The sequence below is a fragment of the Miniopterus schreibersii genome, assembly GCF_964146895.1.
Source record: "Miniopterus schreibersii genome assembly, chromosome: 11".
NCBI lineage: Eukaryota > Metazoa > Chordata > Mammalia > Chiroptera > Miniopteridae > Miniopterus > Miniopterus schreibersii.
The window spans coordinates 16,211,386-16,226,635 of record NC_138111.1 but is presented as its reverse complement, the minus strand read 5'-3'; the positions used below and the strand labels follow the sequence as shown (position 1 = coordinate 16,226,635).

General features: G+C 41.2%; 1 protein-coding gene across 3 annotated transcripts in view; it reads right to left on the bottom strand.

Moving 5' to 3' along the window:
* The window catches only part of SUSD1 (sushi domain containing 1), a gene marked incomplete at its 5' end in the record, with an annotated part of 87,987 nt that overhangs the window by 47,376 nt on the left and 25,361 nt on the right, over positions 1-15,250 (bottom strand). For all 3 annotated transcript variants that reach the window (XM_081152296.1, XM_081152297.1, XM_081152298.1), the window contains one exon: positions 4,373-4,552. In XM_081152296.1, coding sequence (XP_081008422.1) covers positions 4,373-4,552 — 180 coding nt within the window. The remainder of the gene's footprint in view (positions 1-4,372; positions 4,553-15,250) is intronic.

Below are 15,250 nucleotides of genomic sequence, written 5' to 3'. Positions count from 1 at the left end.
ATCCATTTTCTGTATTCAGGTGACCCAAACAAGGTGTCGAGCTCAATGTCATCTCTAGTTGAAAACAGTATATAATTTCAAAGGTAATATGACTGATCTTCTAATATTGCTCATACACTACCTCCAAAGGCAATTCCCAAACAGGGATTATAAAACAGACAGATTTTGATAATGGCAGCATCATAGAAATGAGGCAATGGCTTCCCAAGGTGACTACTTTGAATAAGCACATGTTTAAATAAATTAAATGATGAGTTCTTCTATGTTTACATTTTTTTCTTTTTTAAAGTCTTTACGGCCACAGAAAATAAGTAGGACTAGCATGGCTTAGAGTAGTGATTTCCTAAAATGCATTATATACTTTAGGATGATTTTTGGTTGTATTTACATAAAATATTATATTTGCTTTGTATTAATTTTTGTGTATATTAGAAAAAAATACACCTACTTCAAACTCATGATATCACATATATTACAAAATATCCTTGATCAACACATTTAAATTATAAATTTAAGTTTTAAATATTAATTGCTTTAAGCAAACTATTAAACAAATAACACTTTTGTTATAGCAAACATTGTCAGGGTGGCATACAAACAATTCAAGCTTGGAAAACACTGGCATAGGAGAGAGACCATGGGCTTTTGAGGCTACCAGACCTGAGTTCAAATCCTAACTCTGCCATTTGCTAGTTCCTAAATGACCCTGTGAAAGCTGTTTAACTTTCATGAGCCTCAGATTACTCATCTATGAAATGAAAATAACAATACTTAATTGCACAGGGTTTTTCTAAGGACAAAAATGAAATCAAGCAGTAAGGCCTCTAGCAGAGCTCTGGGCCTTTTGGTATGGAATCTATGGTGGCTATAACACTTGATGGTCTGAACACTATACACATATTCAAACAAATCCTGGCTGTGTGGCTATTTATATAAATGAGTCCATTTATTCCGGATGACCTTTCTTTTCCATCAGAAATGTGTAGAGCTGAAAGTGAGCATCACTGGGTTAAAGTGGAGGGTCAACAAAAAGACACAGAGCAGAGGCCACCAGAAGGCCTGGAGGCAGTTGGACTCAGTGCCAGAGTCAGGTTAGGGGGCTCAGAAAAGATCCCAGCAGATAAACAGTCTGTGTTCCAATAGAGATATTATTACCTTTCTGAGAGCATGGAAGGAGTGAGCATCCACCTTATAATTATTAACTCAGATTCTAAACATAAAAAGCGAAATGACCTGTGCAGACTGAAAGGCAGGGACACAGTCTTATCAAGAATGAATCAACCTCTTTGATCTCGAGGGAGACCAATCCACTGAACACCAAGCTTCCACCTGGGGTTTTTCCAGACGCTAAAGCAGTTACCTAATTCTCAGCTGTCTGGAGTTTCCAGTCCAAACCGGCCTCTAAAAAAAAAGTCCCGCCACCTTGCTGGAGTTCACGCTCCATTAAAAACATGTACAGATGCACACTACTGATCCAGACAAATAAAGCTCCGAAAATATTTTTAAGTAAAAGCAACCCAGGTAAAATGAAGATAGATTATACCACCCAATTTGGAACTAAACATTCAAATATAAAAAGGAGCAGATGGAATGAAAAGAGAACACAGGCCGAAGGTATTCAGAGGTTAGGCACAAAAGTCGATGATGGGGGATAAGTCCCAAAGTGAACATCGAGGAGGGTAAACACCAAATACACAGAGGGAGCTGGGCCGGAAGGTAAGGTGTGAAGAAATGGGTGAAAACCAAGCAAAAGGAAAAAAGAAGGGGGGCAGCTGAGCAAGAGCCACGGGAATCAGCATCTTTCACTCCATTTCCAGAAGCCACCTACCCACCTGGTGATCCTGTGCAGCACACTATGAATTGATCAGCATGTAAATCACCCCCTTAATCTGCGGAAATTGAATTTAGCTGCCAATCCTGATTGAGGGCTAGAGGCCTCCTCACAGAAATATAACAGCTCTCAGGGAGAATGCCTTTTCTCTCCTTAAATCAAAGCTTGCATAACCCCATGGAAACAGCTGCAGCTGGAGCCACAGACACTGTGGAAGGTGGCAGGCTGAGGAGGTAATTAAAATTAGCAGTTACATAACATGTTTGTTCTTCAAAGTGCTCTACAAGCATCAGCTAATTAATAGCTTACTATGCCCCATGTAGATCCACTGGTTTTTCACGTAGAGACTAATCTATGTACCTCATTGAATTCTGAATGGTAGAGGCAGAGCAGCTTGAGCAATAAAGCAAGTGGCTGGGTCCAGAAGCTGTGCCCAGCTCTTACCAAGCAACTTCACAGAGAGCGCTGGGCCAGGAACGCAGCCCCAAATGTTGAAGTCTGCCTCCCATGAGGCAGCTGCCTCACTCTCTCCAAATAACTCTTAGAGGTGCTGTTAGAGATGCATAATAGGGTGGAATGACTGTCAGTCTGGCCCAGTACGGCATTAGCTCTTCTCGATTTCCCCAGTTATTAAGACTGGGAAACTGGAATCCTTGTTGTTAGCAGCAGGTTTGTCTTTGCTTTTCTATGCAGGTTGGGCAAGTCAATAAGCCCTCTCTAGAGATCTCTGGGCTGTTATCCACGCCTGCCCTTTGTCGTTTCTATGGTTGCAGTCTCTAGCCTGCATCTTCTTGTGTTTGTGGTAGAGATGACTGAATGTGAGAATTGCAGGCCACAGACAGGACCTCAGCAATGGAGCTGAGTTCTCCATCTACACCAGGAATGTTTTACCCAAGGGCTTCTAGAGATCCATAAACACCTTACATTTGTAAAACACTATATGTACATGTGTATGTGCATTTCTTTAGAGAAAAGTCTGTTTACCCAATTGCCCTGTAAATTCCAAGAAGGCAGTGTCTAGAAAAGTACTGGATTTCATCAAATTCTTATCCCCAAAATGGTTATGAACTATTGTGCTATGGACAAAAAACCCCGGCAGTCCACATGTTTTTCTTTCCAAAGTTTCCTGTGGAAAACTTTGATTGGTAAGACCCAAGACATTCTTTCATAATTCTGCTGCAAGTCAAACCAGAGACCCAGATGAAAGCTACCTTGAGATTTCACTCTTCCGAGCTCTGCCTTTGGAACCAAGAAAGTCAACACCTAGAAATACATTCCCAGAGCCATTCAACCATTCATCACACCCCCAGACCAACCACCACAAATGGTGAGAATCACTGCCTTTCCCAACTTGTTTCGTGCAGGCACAGGTCTGAGATAAAGCACATGGAAGCGCACATTTCTCATTCGTGAGATCCTTTTCCAGCAAGGCAAATAATTTCAGTAAAGACCTAACGTGTGCACTGTGCTTTAAACTTTCCAAAATGCTCCCCAGAGATTATCTCATTTGATTCCCTCTCAATAACTCTTTGGAAGTAGGGAAGCAGACTTTACTTCCCCACTTTTAGAGATGAGAAACTGAGGTCCAGAGAGATGACACACAGCTTAATACGTGGCACTGCTAGAATCTGAACTGAAGTCTCGAAGCTCCTATTCACCAGTAGTTCTATTTGGGGGTATATCCCTGAAAGAATTGAAAGAAGGGTCTCAAAGGGGTATTTGCACAACAGTGTGCATAACAGCACAGTTCACGGTCGCTAAGAGGTGGAGGGATGGATAAACGCAGTGTAATACTTACATAACTGGAATATTATTCAGCCTTAAAAGGGGGGCAATCCCACCATTTCCCACAACATGGATGAGCCTGGAGTACATTACGCTAAGTGAAATAAGCCAGTCACAGAAGGACAAATAGTCCATGGTCCCACTTATATGAGGTAACTAAATTAGTTCAACTCATAGAAACAGAAAGTAGAATGGTGGTGCCAGGGGCCGTGGGAGGGGGAAGCAGGGAGTTATTGTTTAATGGGTACAGTTTCCATTTCAGAAGGTGAAAAAGTTCTGGAGATTGGTCGCGCAACAATGTGAAGATACTTAACACTTAAAAATGGGTAAGATGGTACATTTTACGTTGTGTGCATTTTACCACAATTGAAAATAAACATATACATTAAACACCTATTTCTCATCACGCCACCTTTTTGCTGAAAAGCTGTCAACATGTGCTAAGTTAGGACTTTCAGTAGGGTCCCCTGAGAAACTGGTTCACAGGGAAGAATTCCTCAGCCAGCCAAGCAGAGGAGCCAGGAGTCAATGTGATTTAACGAGAGCTTCAAAAGATGACAACTTACTTTCTATCCAACTTACTTTCCCTATCCGCCCTCTAAATTTTCAGGATTTAGCTGACAAACTTACAGCCAGGTGCCCACCCAGGTAAGTGGCACAGGCAGGCGCAGCAGAGAGTGAGGCAGCTTTGAGTCCCATGCTCCCGCTGGCCATTCACCTCTTAAAAACAGGAACCCCGCAGAAGAAAATCTATACCTGTGCATGTCGAAGTACTTTCTCTCCAGATGCCTTTCTCTGTGCAAACGGAAGTGATCTTTCCTCCAGTGCTCTCAAAGCCCTCTTGACAGACGTAGTGAGCCACACTGCCCAGGCTGGAGCTGTGGTTCCCCACCAGGACCGCGTGCCGCACCCCCGGAGGGCGGCCACAGCTGATCTCTGCAACGGGAGGCAACACAGCAGTCAGCAAGACCCTGAGTTCTACCCCTATAATTCATATGGTGGAAATAAACATTTAGTAATGATAGAGGCCACTCCTACGGGGAAAGAGAAAACACTAATCCCATCAAGTAATCCAAGGGCAGGTAGATAAAGTAAGATTGTTCAGAAGTAGAGAAAACAGGTATGTCTGACTTTAATGAAATTGAATACATGAATACATTAAAAAGTCTTCCAAGTATGAGATTATTTATATTATAAAGAATTCCTTGGTCAATGAAATAATCCATCTCAGGGTTCTTTTAAATATTAAGACTTTCTGCCATGCACCTTCAGACCATGAACTCCTGAGTAGACTATAATGCAAGGAGTTTTGTTGCCCAGTGAGTATTAAATGATATATATACAAAATCTCTGACCTTTATAAAGCAAATTAATGGAGAAAGTGTTTATAGGAAAAGGACATTACCATTTTAGACCCAGCCAAATGCTACTTAACATAAGAGTAAAAGAAAGCCATTTTCAGATATTTTACAATTGGGGAAAAAAATCCATGCATATCTTGACTGAAAAAATAAAATTAAAAGCTAACAATGTAAAAAAACAATAATTTGAAAATAAAATTCTAAATTATTTGAGCAAAATCTGAATAGGGAGGTGAAGGGAAGAAATAAAACATGCAACATTTCTCTTGCAGTAGTGGGGAGCTCATAGATACAATTTTGTTCAAGAAAGCTCCTAATAAATATAAAATACAAAATAAGATGGTCATAATCATTCCAGAGGTAACCAAAAGTTTCAGTTATACCTAAATACAGAAAGAAAAAAATTGGCATTCATTCTGATTTTGAGTTTTCTCTCCCATCTGTAGAAAGCCAAGAAAATTAAGAACTTCTGATATCTAGGTTTTTAAAACATAAGTACATTTATTGAGATAAAGCATTCAAAATAGAAAAAATTACACAATCTGTCTCCAACTCATCAACCATTCTTAGCCTTAGAAATAGGTGGCTTCTCTTAAATGAGCTTCTGATACAGAATTGGTGGATCTAAGGGAATTGCGCTCTTCTCTGTCCCATACAGATGCATGATCTGTTGCAGACCCCCAGAGTTATTTCCCTGAGGGAGGCCTCCCAGAGCAGGGTTTCATCCATTGTCTGAAATTATGGTAAGACCCTCAATACAACAGCTCAACCCACCTGCCCAGTCACCTGGCTCTGAAATTTTAAAGAGTTAGTCCCTGGTCAATGCAGATTCAAAAAATCAGTTATGACATCAGAATGAGGTGGTCATTTCATAAATCTTTCAACCCCGTCAACCTCTCAAGTCCCTCGTCCACTCCCAGAGATTTGTTCCCTTTTCATAGTTTACCAAACACAAGACCCCTTGGCCCTTATCATGTTTCCCCAGCATGAAATCTTTAGACATTTACTGACCCAAAACATTCCAAGACATGAGTATATTTGTATGTAGATGAGCAACCAACAGAACACAGAACAGGCGGTTAATGTTTCATATGATTGCCCAGTCATTGTTGACATCTAAAACATCTAGTTTAAGCCAAGATTCAGTTACAACAGGAAATAGATGGAGCACCAGTGAAGAGATTGAGGGTATAGGTTTAAGCAGGTTTATGGACCTTGAAGCTGGAATTCTAAGCAGCACATTGGAGATGTTTGGGAAGGAACTCAGTGAGAGACAGTTGGATTAGGGGAGAAGCACAGGTACTAAAGGGATAAGAGTACAGAAGATAACTAGGTTGACCTCATCTTGGACATAACCAAGAATAATGGAAGACATGGTGGCTTTAGTTGGGACTACAAATTTTTTTTACATACCAAAAATATTAATTTGTGTGTTGACAAGAGATCAATAGCCTGGTCTCTAAGGACTAAGGTTTAGAGACTCAGGTAGATGCCCAGTGGTAGGCAACCTAGCCCCATGACTCTGTGATCTCACCACAGAGCCCTTCAAATTGGCCAGTCCCACGGCAAGAGATCTTTAGAGAGGATTCCAGTGTGGTCTGGATTAAACACATGGTTCTAAACAACAGCTGTACATCTGAATCACCTGGGGAGCTTTTGAGAAACACATGTTGGAGTCTCACCTCTGACACACACACACACACACACACACACACACATACAGATAACTCTTCTGAAACAGTGGGACTGAGTTAAGTTCTTGGCATCCAATTTCTACAAAGCTCCAAATTTGAGAATCTATGAATGGCTGCTATTTATCATCATATGCATCCCAATAGGACCCTACGTATAAACCATTAAGACTCAAAGTAACCCTCCATGCTGGGGATTCTTTTCCCCATTTTATAGGTGAAATGGCTCAATATGGCTAAATAACACATCCAAGGCCCTATGGGTAGTTATATGATGGCCAGGAGTTAAATCCACATTGGTCGATTCCTTCTCCTACATCCACTGCCCCTAGAGGGCTGCTCCACCTCTGAAACCCACAGTATCTGCCCTCTCACCTCTGCTGACTCCCTCTGTCTTGCTCACTCTTTCTCCCTCATACCTACCAAACTCCTTTCCAATGACTAATCTGCTTAATGACTAACAGATGGCTCCCTTCTTCCTCTGAACTTTTGTGACCTATATTCATTTGTTCATTTATTCATACATTTATTGAGCACCTCATGCATGCCAGACACTATGCTAGTTATCACTGCAATGAACAAAATGGACAAGATCACTGCCCTCGTACAACTTGGGGAGAGAACAGACCATAAACAAAATAAACAAGATAATTTCAGGTTGTGATAAATGTTATGTAGGAGGTAAGATTATGTGATAGGATGGGAAAGGCTTTTTAAGTAGAGTGGTCAGGAACGGTTTGATGTCTCTACGGAGGTAACGTCTGAGTTAAGGACCTGAAGCATGAGAGTGAGCCGGTCATGTTCAGAAGCAAAGGAAAAACATTTCAACCAAATGAATTAGCCATTGCAAAGGCGCTGAGGTGAGAAAGCTCTTGCTGTGTTACAGAAAGGGAAGAGCAACCTGTTTGCTCTGGCATGAGATGAAGGTGGAGCGAAAAGCAAGGCCAAATCACACAGGGCCTTGTAAGCCTTACCAAAGAGCTTGGATTTTACTTAAAAGCAGTTGAAGGCCCTTGGAGGGTGTTAAGCAAGGGAATAAAATAATCTGATGTTGGTTTTTAAAAGGCCATTTTGACTGCTGGGTGGAGAAGGGATGGGAGAACAGGAGTAAAAGGAGAGGGATCTGCCCTGGCTGGTGTGGCTCAATTGGCCGGAGTGTCGTCCTGTGCACAGAAGGTCACAGGTTCAGTTTCTGGTCAGGGCATATACCTAGGTTGCAGGTTTGATCCTGGTTGGGACATGTATGGGAGGCATCCCATCGATGTTTCTCTCTCTCTTTCTCTCTCTCTCCCCCCCTTCCGTTCTTCCCTCTCTAAAATCAATTTAAAAAAAATTTTTTTTTTAAAGGAAAGAGATCAGATAGGGTCTGCAGCAGCAGTCCTACAGAGAGAGGATGGGGTCTTGGATGAACCTGAGAGGTGACGATGGAAGTGGAAAGAAGATGGGTTTGAGAAGCAATCTGAAAGCAGAAAGCAGAACAGCATTCTTGACGATGGACTGGATGTGAGAGCGAGAGAAGTAGAATCGAGAATAATTATCTATCCCATTCATTTGACATTTATTTCTTGCTTGAGGATTTATGTGTTTTTATAAATATATTTTGTCTTCCCAAGTAGGTGCACAGTTCGTAAAGGACAGAATCATATATCTTATAATCTCTTGCACCCCGTAATGCCTACTTAAAATAGTATTTTATATAGTAAATACTCAATAAATAGTTGTTTACTGACAGCTTGCTGCTACTTTATCATTGTTCAAGATGCAATAAATGTTACTTTGATATGAGAGCAGCCCAAGGAAGAAAACAGGCATCAGTAATTTGTAAGTGTAACAATGAGACACAAATACATTACCCCTATATTTGTTATCCAACAGAGGTAACTCACACCTACCAAATACCAAGTAGATGAAAGCTAAAAAAAAAAAAAAGACCCACAAAAACTAATACGGGTACTTTATTAGATATACACTATCTTATGTACTCCTCACAGAAAACCCTGCAAGGTAGATGTGTTATTGTTTTTTCATGTAGTTTATAGATATGAAAATAGAGATCCTAAGAGCTTAAGTCACATTCAAAAGCCACACCCCTAATAAAAGATAGAGCCAGTATCCAAACCAGGGTTTGTGTGATCCCAAAGTCCAGATCCATTCAGTATGAGCAGCCTCACAGAGAAGGGGCCCACTCCACGTCCTGACTGCAACTGACCTTGCAGGTGAGCTGATACCTTGGGAGAAAAGGCTGCATGAGGGAGTATTCCAATCAGTAAGGAAGAGTCCTATGACAATTCCTTCTCCCCAATCTTGGGAGTTTTCCCAGAGCAAGAAGGCTGCTGGAAATAGAATTCCTCTGCAGTTGTGTGACCCTCTGAAGCTGTTTTGGTACTGATGTTTAACCCCATAACATGGGGGTGTGGCCTGCGTCTGGCCTGGAACATAACCCTGTCACACATATTGCCACCACCCTTAAGAGAGGTGGAGACACTGCCACTTCTACTCAGACTAAAAGGGACCCAAGAAAGCAGGTGGCTCTTATTAAGAAAAACTCAAAAATCAATCCAACAGAGGCTACAATAGGTAATGAGGATATAGTTCTACAATGAAAACTCCAAAGCTCTCACTATCACAAGGAAATATGCCATTTAAAAACAGTTTCTATCCAAAGGAAAGAAAAAAACAAGCAGCACAAATTTTGCGCTGCATATGCATAGGAGTGTTCATTAAAGCGCATGGTTGTCTGGCTAATTACATCATTAAGTAACAACGTTTGGATCTGCATCAGGAATACAGCCCAGTAATTATGAACATGGCTGGGAATTTTTCCTTACTATCCTATTATCTGTGATTTTATTCAAATAATCGACTTCAAAACAGGTCTCCCTGGCGGGGGGAAATGTGCTTGTTCTGGTTTCAAGGACCACATTTGTACTGTAACTTTATTTCATATCTTGGAGGTGCAAATGTTTATCCACACTGCTAGCTTTGATATTCTACCGGAGAAAATATTCCAGAAGGGAATCTGTTGGCATCTAATCAACAACTTACTGTATCACCAACGTCCCCCACAGTGGCTGCTGCTTATCATAAAATCAGCACAATAACTGTGGTTGATGACAGAGCTCATAGAGTAATGAAAGGCGTTATCTAAGACTGTTTTAGAGACCAATAAATACCAAGCTGAGGAAGAAAAAGAAAAAAAGACCCATAAGGGCTATAAATTGAGGCAGACATTTTGCCAGCTGCTGGGGGAACGAATGATAGACCCATTCCACATACTGATGTTGACAAAAACAAACACAAAAACCACCTCCCCAGAAAAATAAACCATTAGATGAAAAGCTCTGGCAAAAGGATAGAAACACGTATGAAAACTGAAGGAAATCCCATTAAAGTCAGTTTTCACCTTTACCCAACAATAATAGAAGTTAGTCTCTAACCTTCTCAAATTAGCAGCTTTACATATCACCTGGAAATGAGTATAAGGTGGTAGGTTGTAAGAGTCCAAATAGTCTAGGCCAGTTAACACCAGTATTCGTCTTCTAGATCAGATAATTCAGCACTTAAATACCTATACTTCCTTCATTTCATTTGTAAAAGTGTTCTCTTCTCCCCTTAATGGTGAGCTTTTTGTGGGCTGTGTCTATATCCGATATTTTAAAAATATCCCCTCTAGTCATGTAATTCATATTATTATGAACATTAATCTTTGTGATATTTATATGTGAAAAATATGGCCTAAGGAATGGGGTCAAAGTGCAACTTTATCACAGAGTTTCATGCATCTTATGGCATGTTCCAAATTTGGCCATATTTTTTACATATAAATATCACTTGGGCACTAAATTACATGTATCATCGATGTTGGGGGCTGGAATCTAACATCTCAATCTGTGGCAACTCAAATTTAGCAAATGCTATCAGAACCAGCAAAGGAAATGGGAGGGTTTCAGTATGCCATGAAGCAGATTCTCAAGAGTAGCTTATTAACTGCTGAAACTAAGCTAATGAGCTCATTAGTACCAAAAAGTCCACTTGCCTCAGGCAGTGAAAGAAAAAAAAATCCTTTTTTGATGTACTTTGTATTCTAAAGTCTTCTTCAAACTTTAGCCTCAACTAACAATACATTTCCTTCAGATAGAGAAAGCTCATTTGGAGGAAAAAAAGAAGAAAATTTTCCATTACACATAACATTTATTGTCAACATATAGTGTCTAGTATGGAAACAGCTAGAATCTAAACACTTCAAAACTGCAGAGAGGTGATAGTAGATAAAAGTATGAGTGCTAGGAAGAAAAAAAGTTTATCAGCACATCTCTTATAAGGAACTTGCATCTGTAGAGGTGATAATGGGTTTTGATACTGTGAGCTGCATATGAGGCTTCTTTTTTTAAAAAAAATCATTAAAATTCTTCATTTTAATGCTCTAGTTGGAAATAGTATGTCTGAATCAAAATCCGATACATTAGGTAAAGTGAAAGCTGAAAATTTGTTTACCTTCCCACTTTATGGAAGGAAGTTTCAGAAAGATCTTGAATTTTTGATAGAAGTATTACCTGCCACTCCCCACTAGATGCTGACTCTCTTATTAGGGTTACTAACAGGAATTCAGCAGCTACCCTGCATCAGGCAAAGCTCATGCCCCACCCTGGGAGGGCCACAGGCAAGGATGTGGGGGAAAGCAGGAGTCAGCCCCAAGGCCCTGTTCCTGGTTCATCGAAACAGAGATACCATGCCAAGTGAGAGCAAGCACGAAAGGCCAAAAGGCAAAGTAAGGTGTGGAGTGAGGAAAGACACGGAACTTGAGGGGTGAAATGAAAGAGGCCAGGGTTTCAGCGAGGCTCAGCCATAGGATAAACTGGGCAGCAGTTCAAGTGTAAGTCCACATATATGAGGTACCTAGAATACAAATTCACACAGACGGGAGGTAGGACAGAAGTCACCAGGGGCCAGAGGGAGAGAGGAATTATGAGTTATTATTTAACAGGCACAGAGTTTCTGTTTCAGGTGATGAAAGCATTCTGAAAGTGGCCCACAATGTCTGCCTTTGTCTGTGCCACCTTTTGAGGGGGATTCGGGACATGTCCACAGGCCTCAGGTATGCCTGGCACTGTGTCAGGTGCTGGACAGATCATGCCAAAGAAGACTACATGGTCGCTGAGCTCCCAGATTTACCGTCCAGTGGGGGAGACTGATATAAATCACAAAAATAATTACAATACATGTACATGTTGAGCACTAAGAAAGACAGTAATGTCAGAGGGGACATTTAAGCTGAAAACGGAAAGGCGAGAAGGATGGGAAAGCAGGAAGACAGCATCAACAGATGTTGGAATAAACAAAATGTGGTCAATACATGCAACAGAATAGTACTCAGCCTGAAAATGAAATGAAGCTCTGATACACGCTACAGCAAGGATGCACCTTGAAAACATTATGTTAAGCCAAATAAGCCAGACATAAAAAGACAAATATTGTGTAAGTCCACATATATGAGGTACCTAGAATACAAATTCACAGAGACAGGAGGTAGGACAGAAGTCACCAGGGGCCAGAGGGAGAGAGGAATTATGAGTTACTATTTAACAGGCACAGAGTTTCTGTTTCAGGTGATGAAAGCATTCTGAAAGTGGCTGCACGACATTGTGAATATACTTAGTGCCCAAATTGTACACTTACAAACGGTTAAAGTTTAGTATTACATGTATTTTACCACAATAAAAAAAAAAAAAATTTAAGCAGGCTGGTAAGTATTTCAAATAAAGGGAAAAGCATGGGCAAAGGCCCTGAAGCTAGCAAGATGCAACCTATAGAGAAGCCAAAAGGCCAAACCCCTGTTGGCTTCCGAGGCCATAGTTAGGAGCTTGGATTTTATTATAAATGCAGTGGCTATTTCAATGTTTTTAGAAGAATTTTAAGCAAGGAGAGAGGGTAATCCAATTTATATTTCAAGAGGTTCATTCCTACTGCGCCATGGGGAACCGGTTGGAGTAGGCAAGCCTTGAAGTGGATTCTTAAAGGGCCTGTTCAGTACCAGACACGCTGCCAGTAAGAATTCCCAGCTCATGCCCTAGCGACTCTGGCTCAGTGGTTAGAGCATAGGCCTTCGGACTAAAGGATCCTTGGTTCTATTCCGCCCAAGGGGCATGTATCTCGGTTGCAGGCTTGATCCCTGGCCCTGGTCAGGGCTCATGCAGGAGGCAACCAATCGATGTGTCTCTCTTACACTGGTGTTTCTTTCTCTCTCTCTCCCTCTTTCTCTCTGTCTCTCCCCTCCCCTCCACTCTCTCTGAAAAGCAATAGAAAAAATGAGGATTTAAAAAAAAAAAGAATTCCCAGCTCAAAAGGAAGAAAAGGTAGGAGGACATATTTGGATGACAGATGGTCCTGGAACCCTCCCCTGGTGAGCCCACACCGCAAACCACTCCTCTGCACGGGACTCAGGCAGGAGGCAAACACCTCAAAGGGAAGGGCGCCATGTGACCACCCCGTGTCCCCATCGGGGCTCTCTTAGCCTTTGCCCATTCTCTTCACATAAATGTAGGCGCTCATCCTGGTATAACAGTGGTGCAGGTGTCTTTTCTCTCCTCCCAGACTCCAGACTTTCTTAGTCACAGGATCTATCATGTACAACATGAGACCCAGACTCCGTTTCTGCTGTTGATGATAACACGGTTTAAGCAATTCCCTCACCTTGCCCCTAGCTTGGCTGAATTTTTAAAAACTTACATTCTTTAAGCTGTCGCTTATAGCTTGCATCTTTTCTGAAAATTAAAAAAAAAAAAAGGTAACAATAACAAAATAATAGGAAATGCAAGATAGAGATGCTGTCTTTTCCAGAGGGTTGATGAAAAGTTGTGACTGACATTCCCATCAAGTCCTACCTACATCAGAAGAGGGGACCACAGGGGCCGTTCATCCTCACTTCCAGCTCTGAGGCCCGCTGGGATGGGGACCCGTGTCACAGGTCCCCCGTGCCAAGGCAGCAGAGCCACAGAAATCAGAAGAACATGAACAACAGGTCCACCAGCTGTACCTTCTCCGATGGGGAAGTCCATTCTGGACACAGACGCTGCCATCTGTGACTCACAGCTGCTCCCTTCACAAGTACCTGCTCCTCCGCAGCATCCAAGTTCACAGCCTGCTTGTGTTCTTAGCGGAATTCCCAGTTCCTGTGGCTTTATCACTCTGAGCTAAAAATACAGTGCTGGCTGGCACACGGCCCAGGTTCTGGAGCCCGAAGCAGACTGAAGGCGAAGCAAGAAGGGCTGTGCTGAGAGGAGCCGGAGCAGCCCCGAGAAGCGGCGGCCAGGTGGTGACATGGGGGAGGCGGAGGAGGGTGCCGGCAGGCAGAGAGCAGTTATGAGAGGGGGGGAGAGAGAAGTGAGGATCTGCTACAAAACAGTTCTCTGGGGAGCATAACGAGCACTCTAACCTTCTCTATTCTCAGTCCAGTAATCCAGATGGAAATCCAATTTCCAAAGTCATACAAGTTGTGGTATATGGAGTTTCCTATATAAAGCCTTAGGGAGTTCTTTGACATGCATTATGACACATTTTAATCTAAGTTCTGCATTGTAATTGATTCATTGAAAGATAATGTTAGAACTAAAATGGACTTTTAGAATTTCTTACCCCCCGGGATGATAATTAACTATTAAAATGTGCTTAGAGCCTGAAATCACAAATCAGAAGCAAAAGGATTAACTTGGCCAAGCACATCAGGAGGCTTCTTAGTTATGCAATAAAGTCAATGAAAACTGAGCTTTTTCCCTTTTGTCAAAAATGGAAACAGCTTTGTTATATGTTAAAAATTTCTTCAATACAGAAAGTACATAAATTATAAAAATCATTCAGGACACCACCCCCCCGAGGGGAAATTACCACCGTTTCCATTTTGATGTATATAGCCTCCTAAACTTTTTCATAAACACATATGAACTATTTAAAATATCAGATGATATTATTCATACAGTTTTCCACTTAGCAGTGCACTATTAATACTTACCTATGTTTACATTCTTTTCCAATATTATTTTTATTGGCTACATAATAGTCTATTTTATGTATATGCCATAATTTACTTAATCTCCTGTTGATAGACATTTGAGATGGTTTCTAATATTTCACTATTATAAACAATTATAAACAAATATAAATATAGAAAAATTAAAAGTGTGGGTGCTTTAGCTCGCCAGGCGTGGCTCAGCGGTTGAGCGTCAACCTAGGATCCAGGAGATCGTGGTTCGATTCCCGGTCAGGGCACATGCCCAGGCTGCGGGCTCGATCCCCAGTCCGGGATGTGCAGGAGGCAGCCGATCAATGACTCATCATTGATGTTTCTATTTCTCTCTCTCCCTCTCCTTTCCTCTCTCTGAAATCAATAAAAATATATTTAAAATAACTAACTAAATAAAATAAAATGTGTTAACTTTTAAAAAAATAAAAAATAAATAAATAAAAATAAAATAATAAAAAATTTAAAAAATTAATAAAATATATATTTTTAAACAGTCAACATTGTTATAAAAACAGAAGTAGTATGCCAGGTGATTAAGAACACAAGCTCTGAAACTAGAATTCCT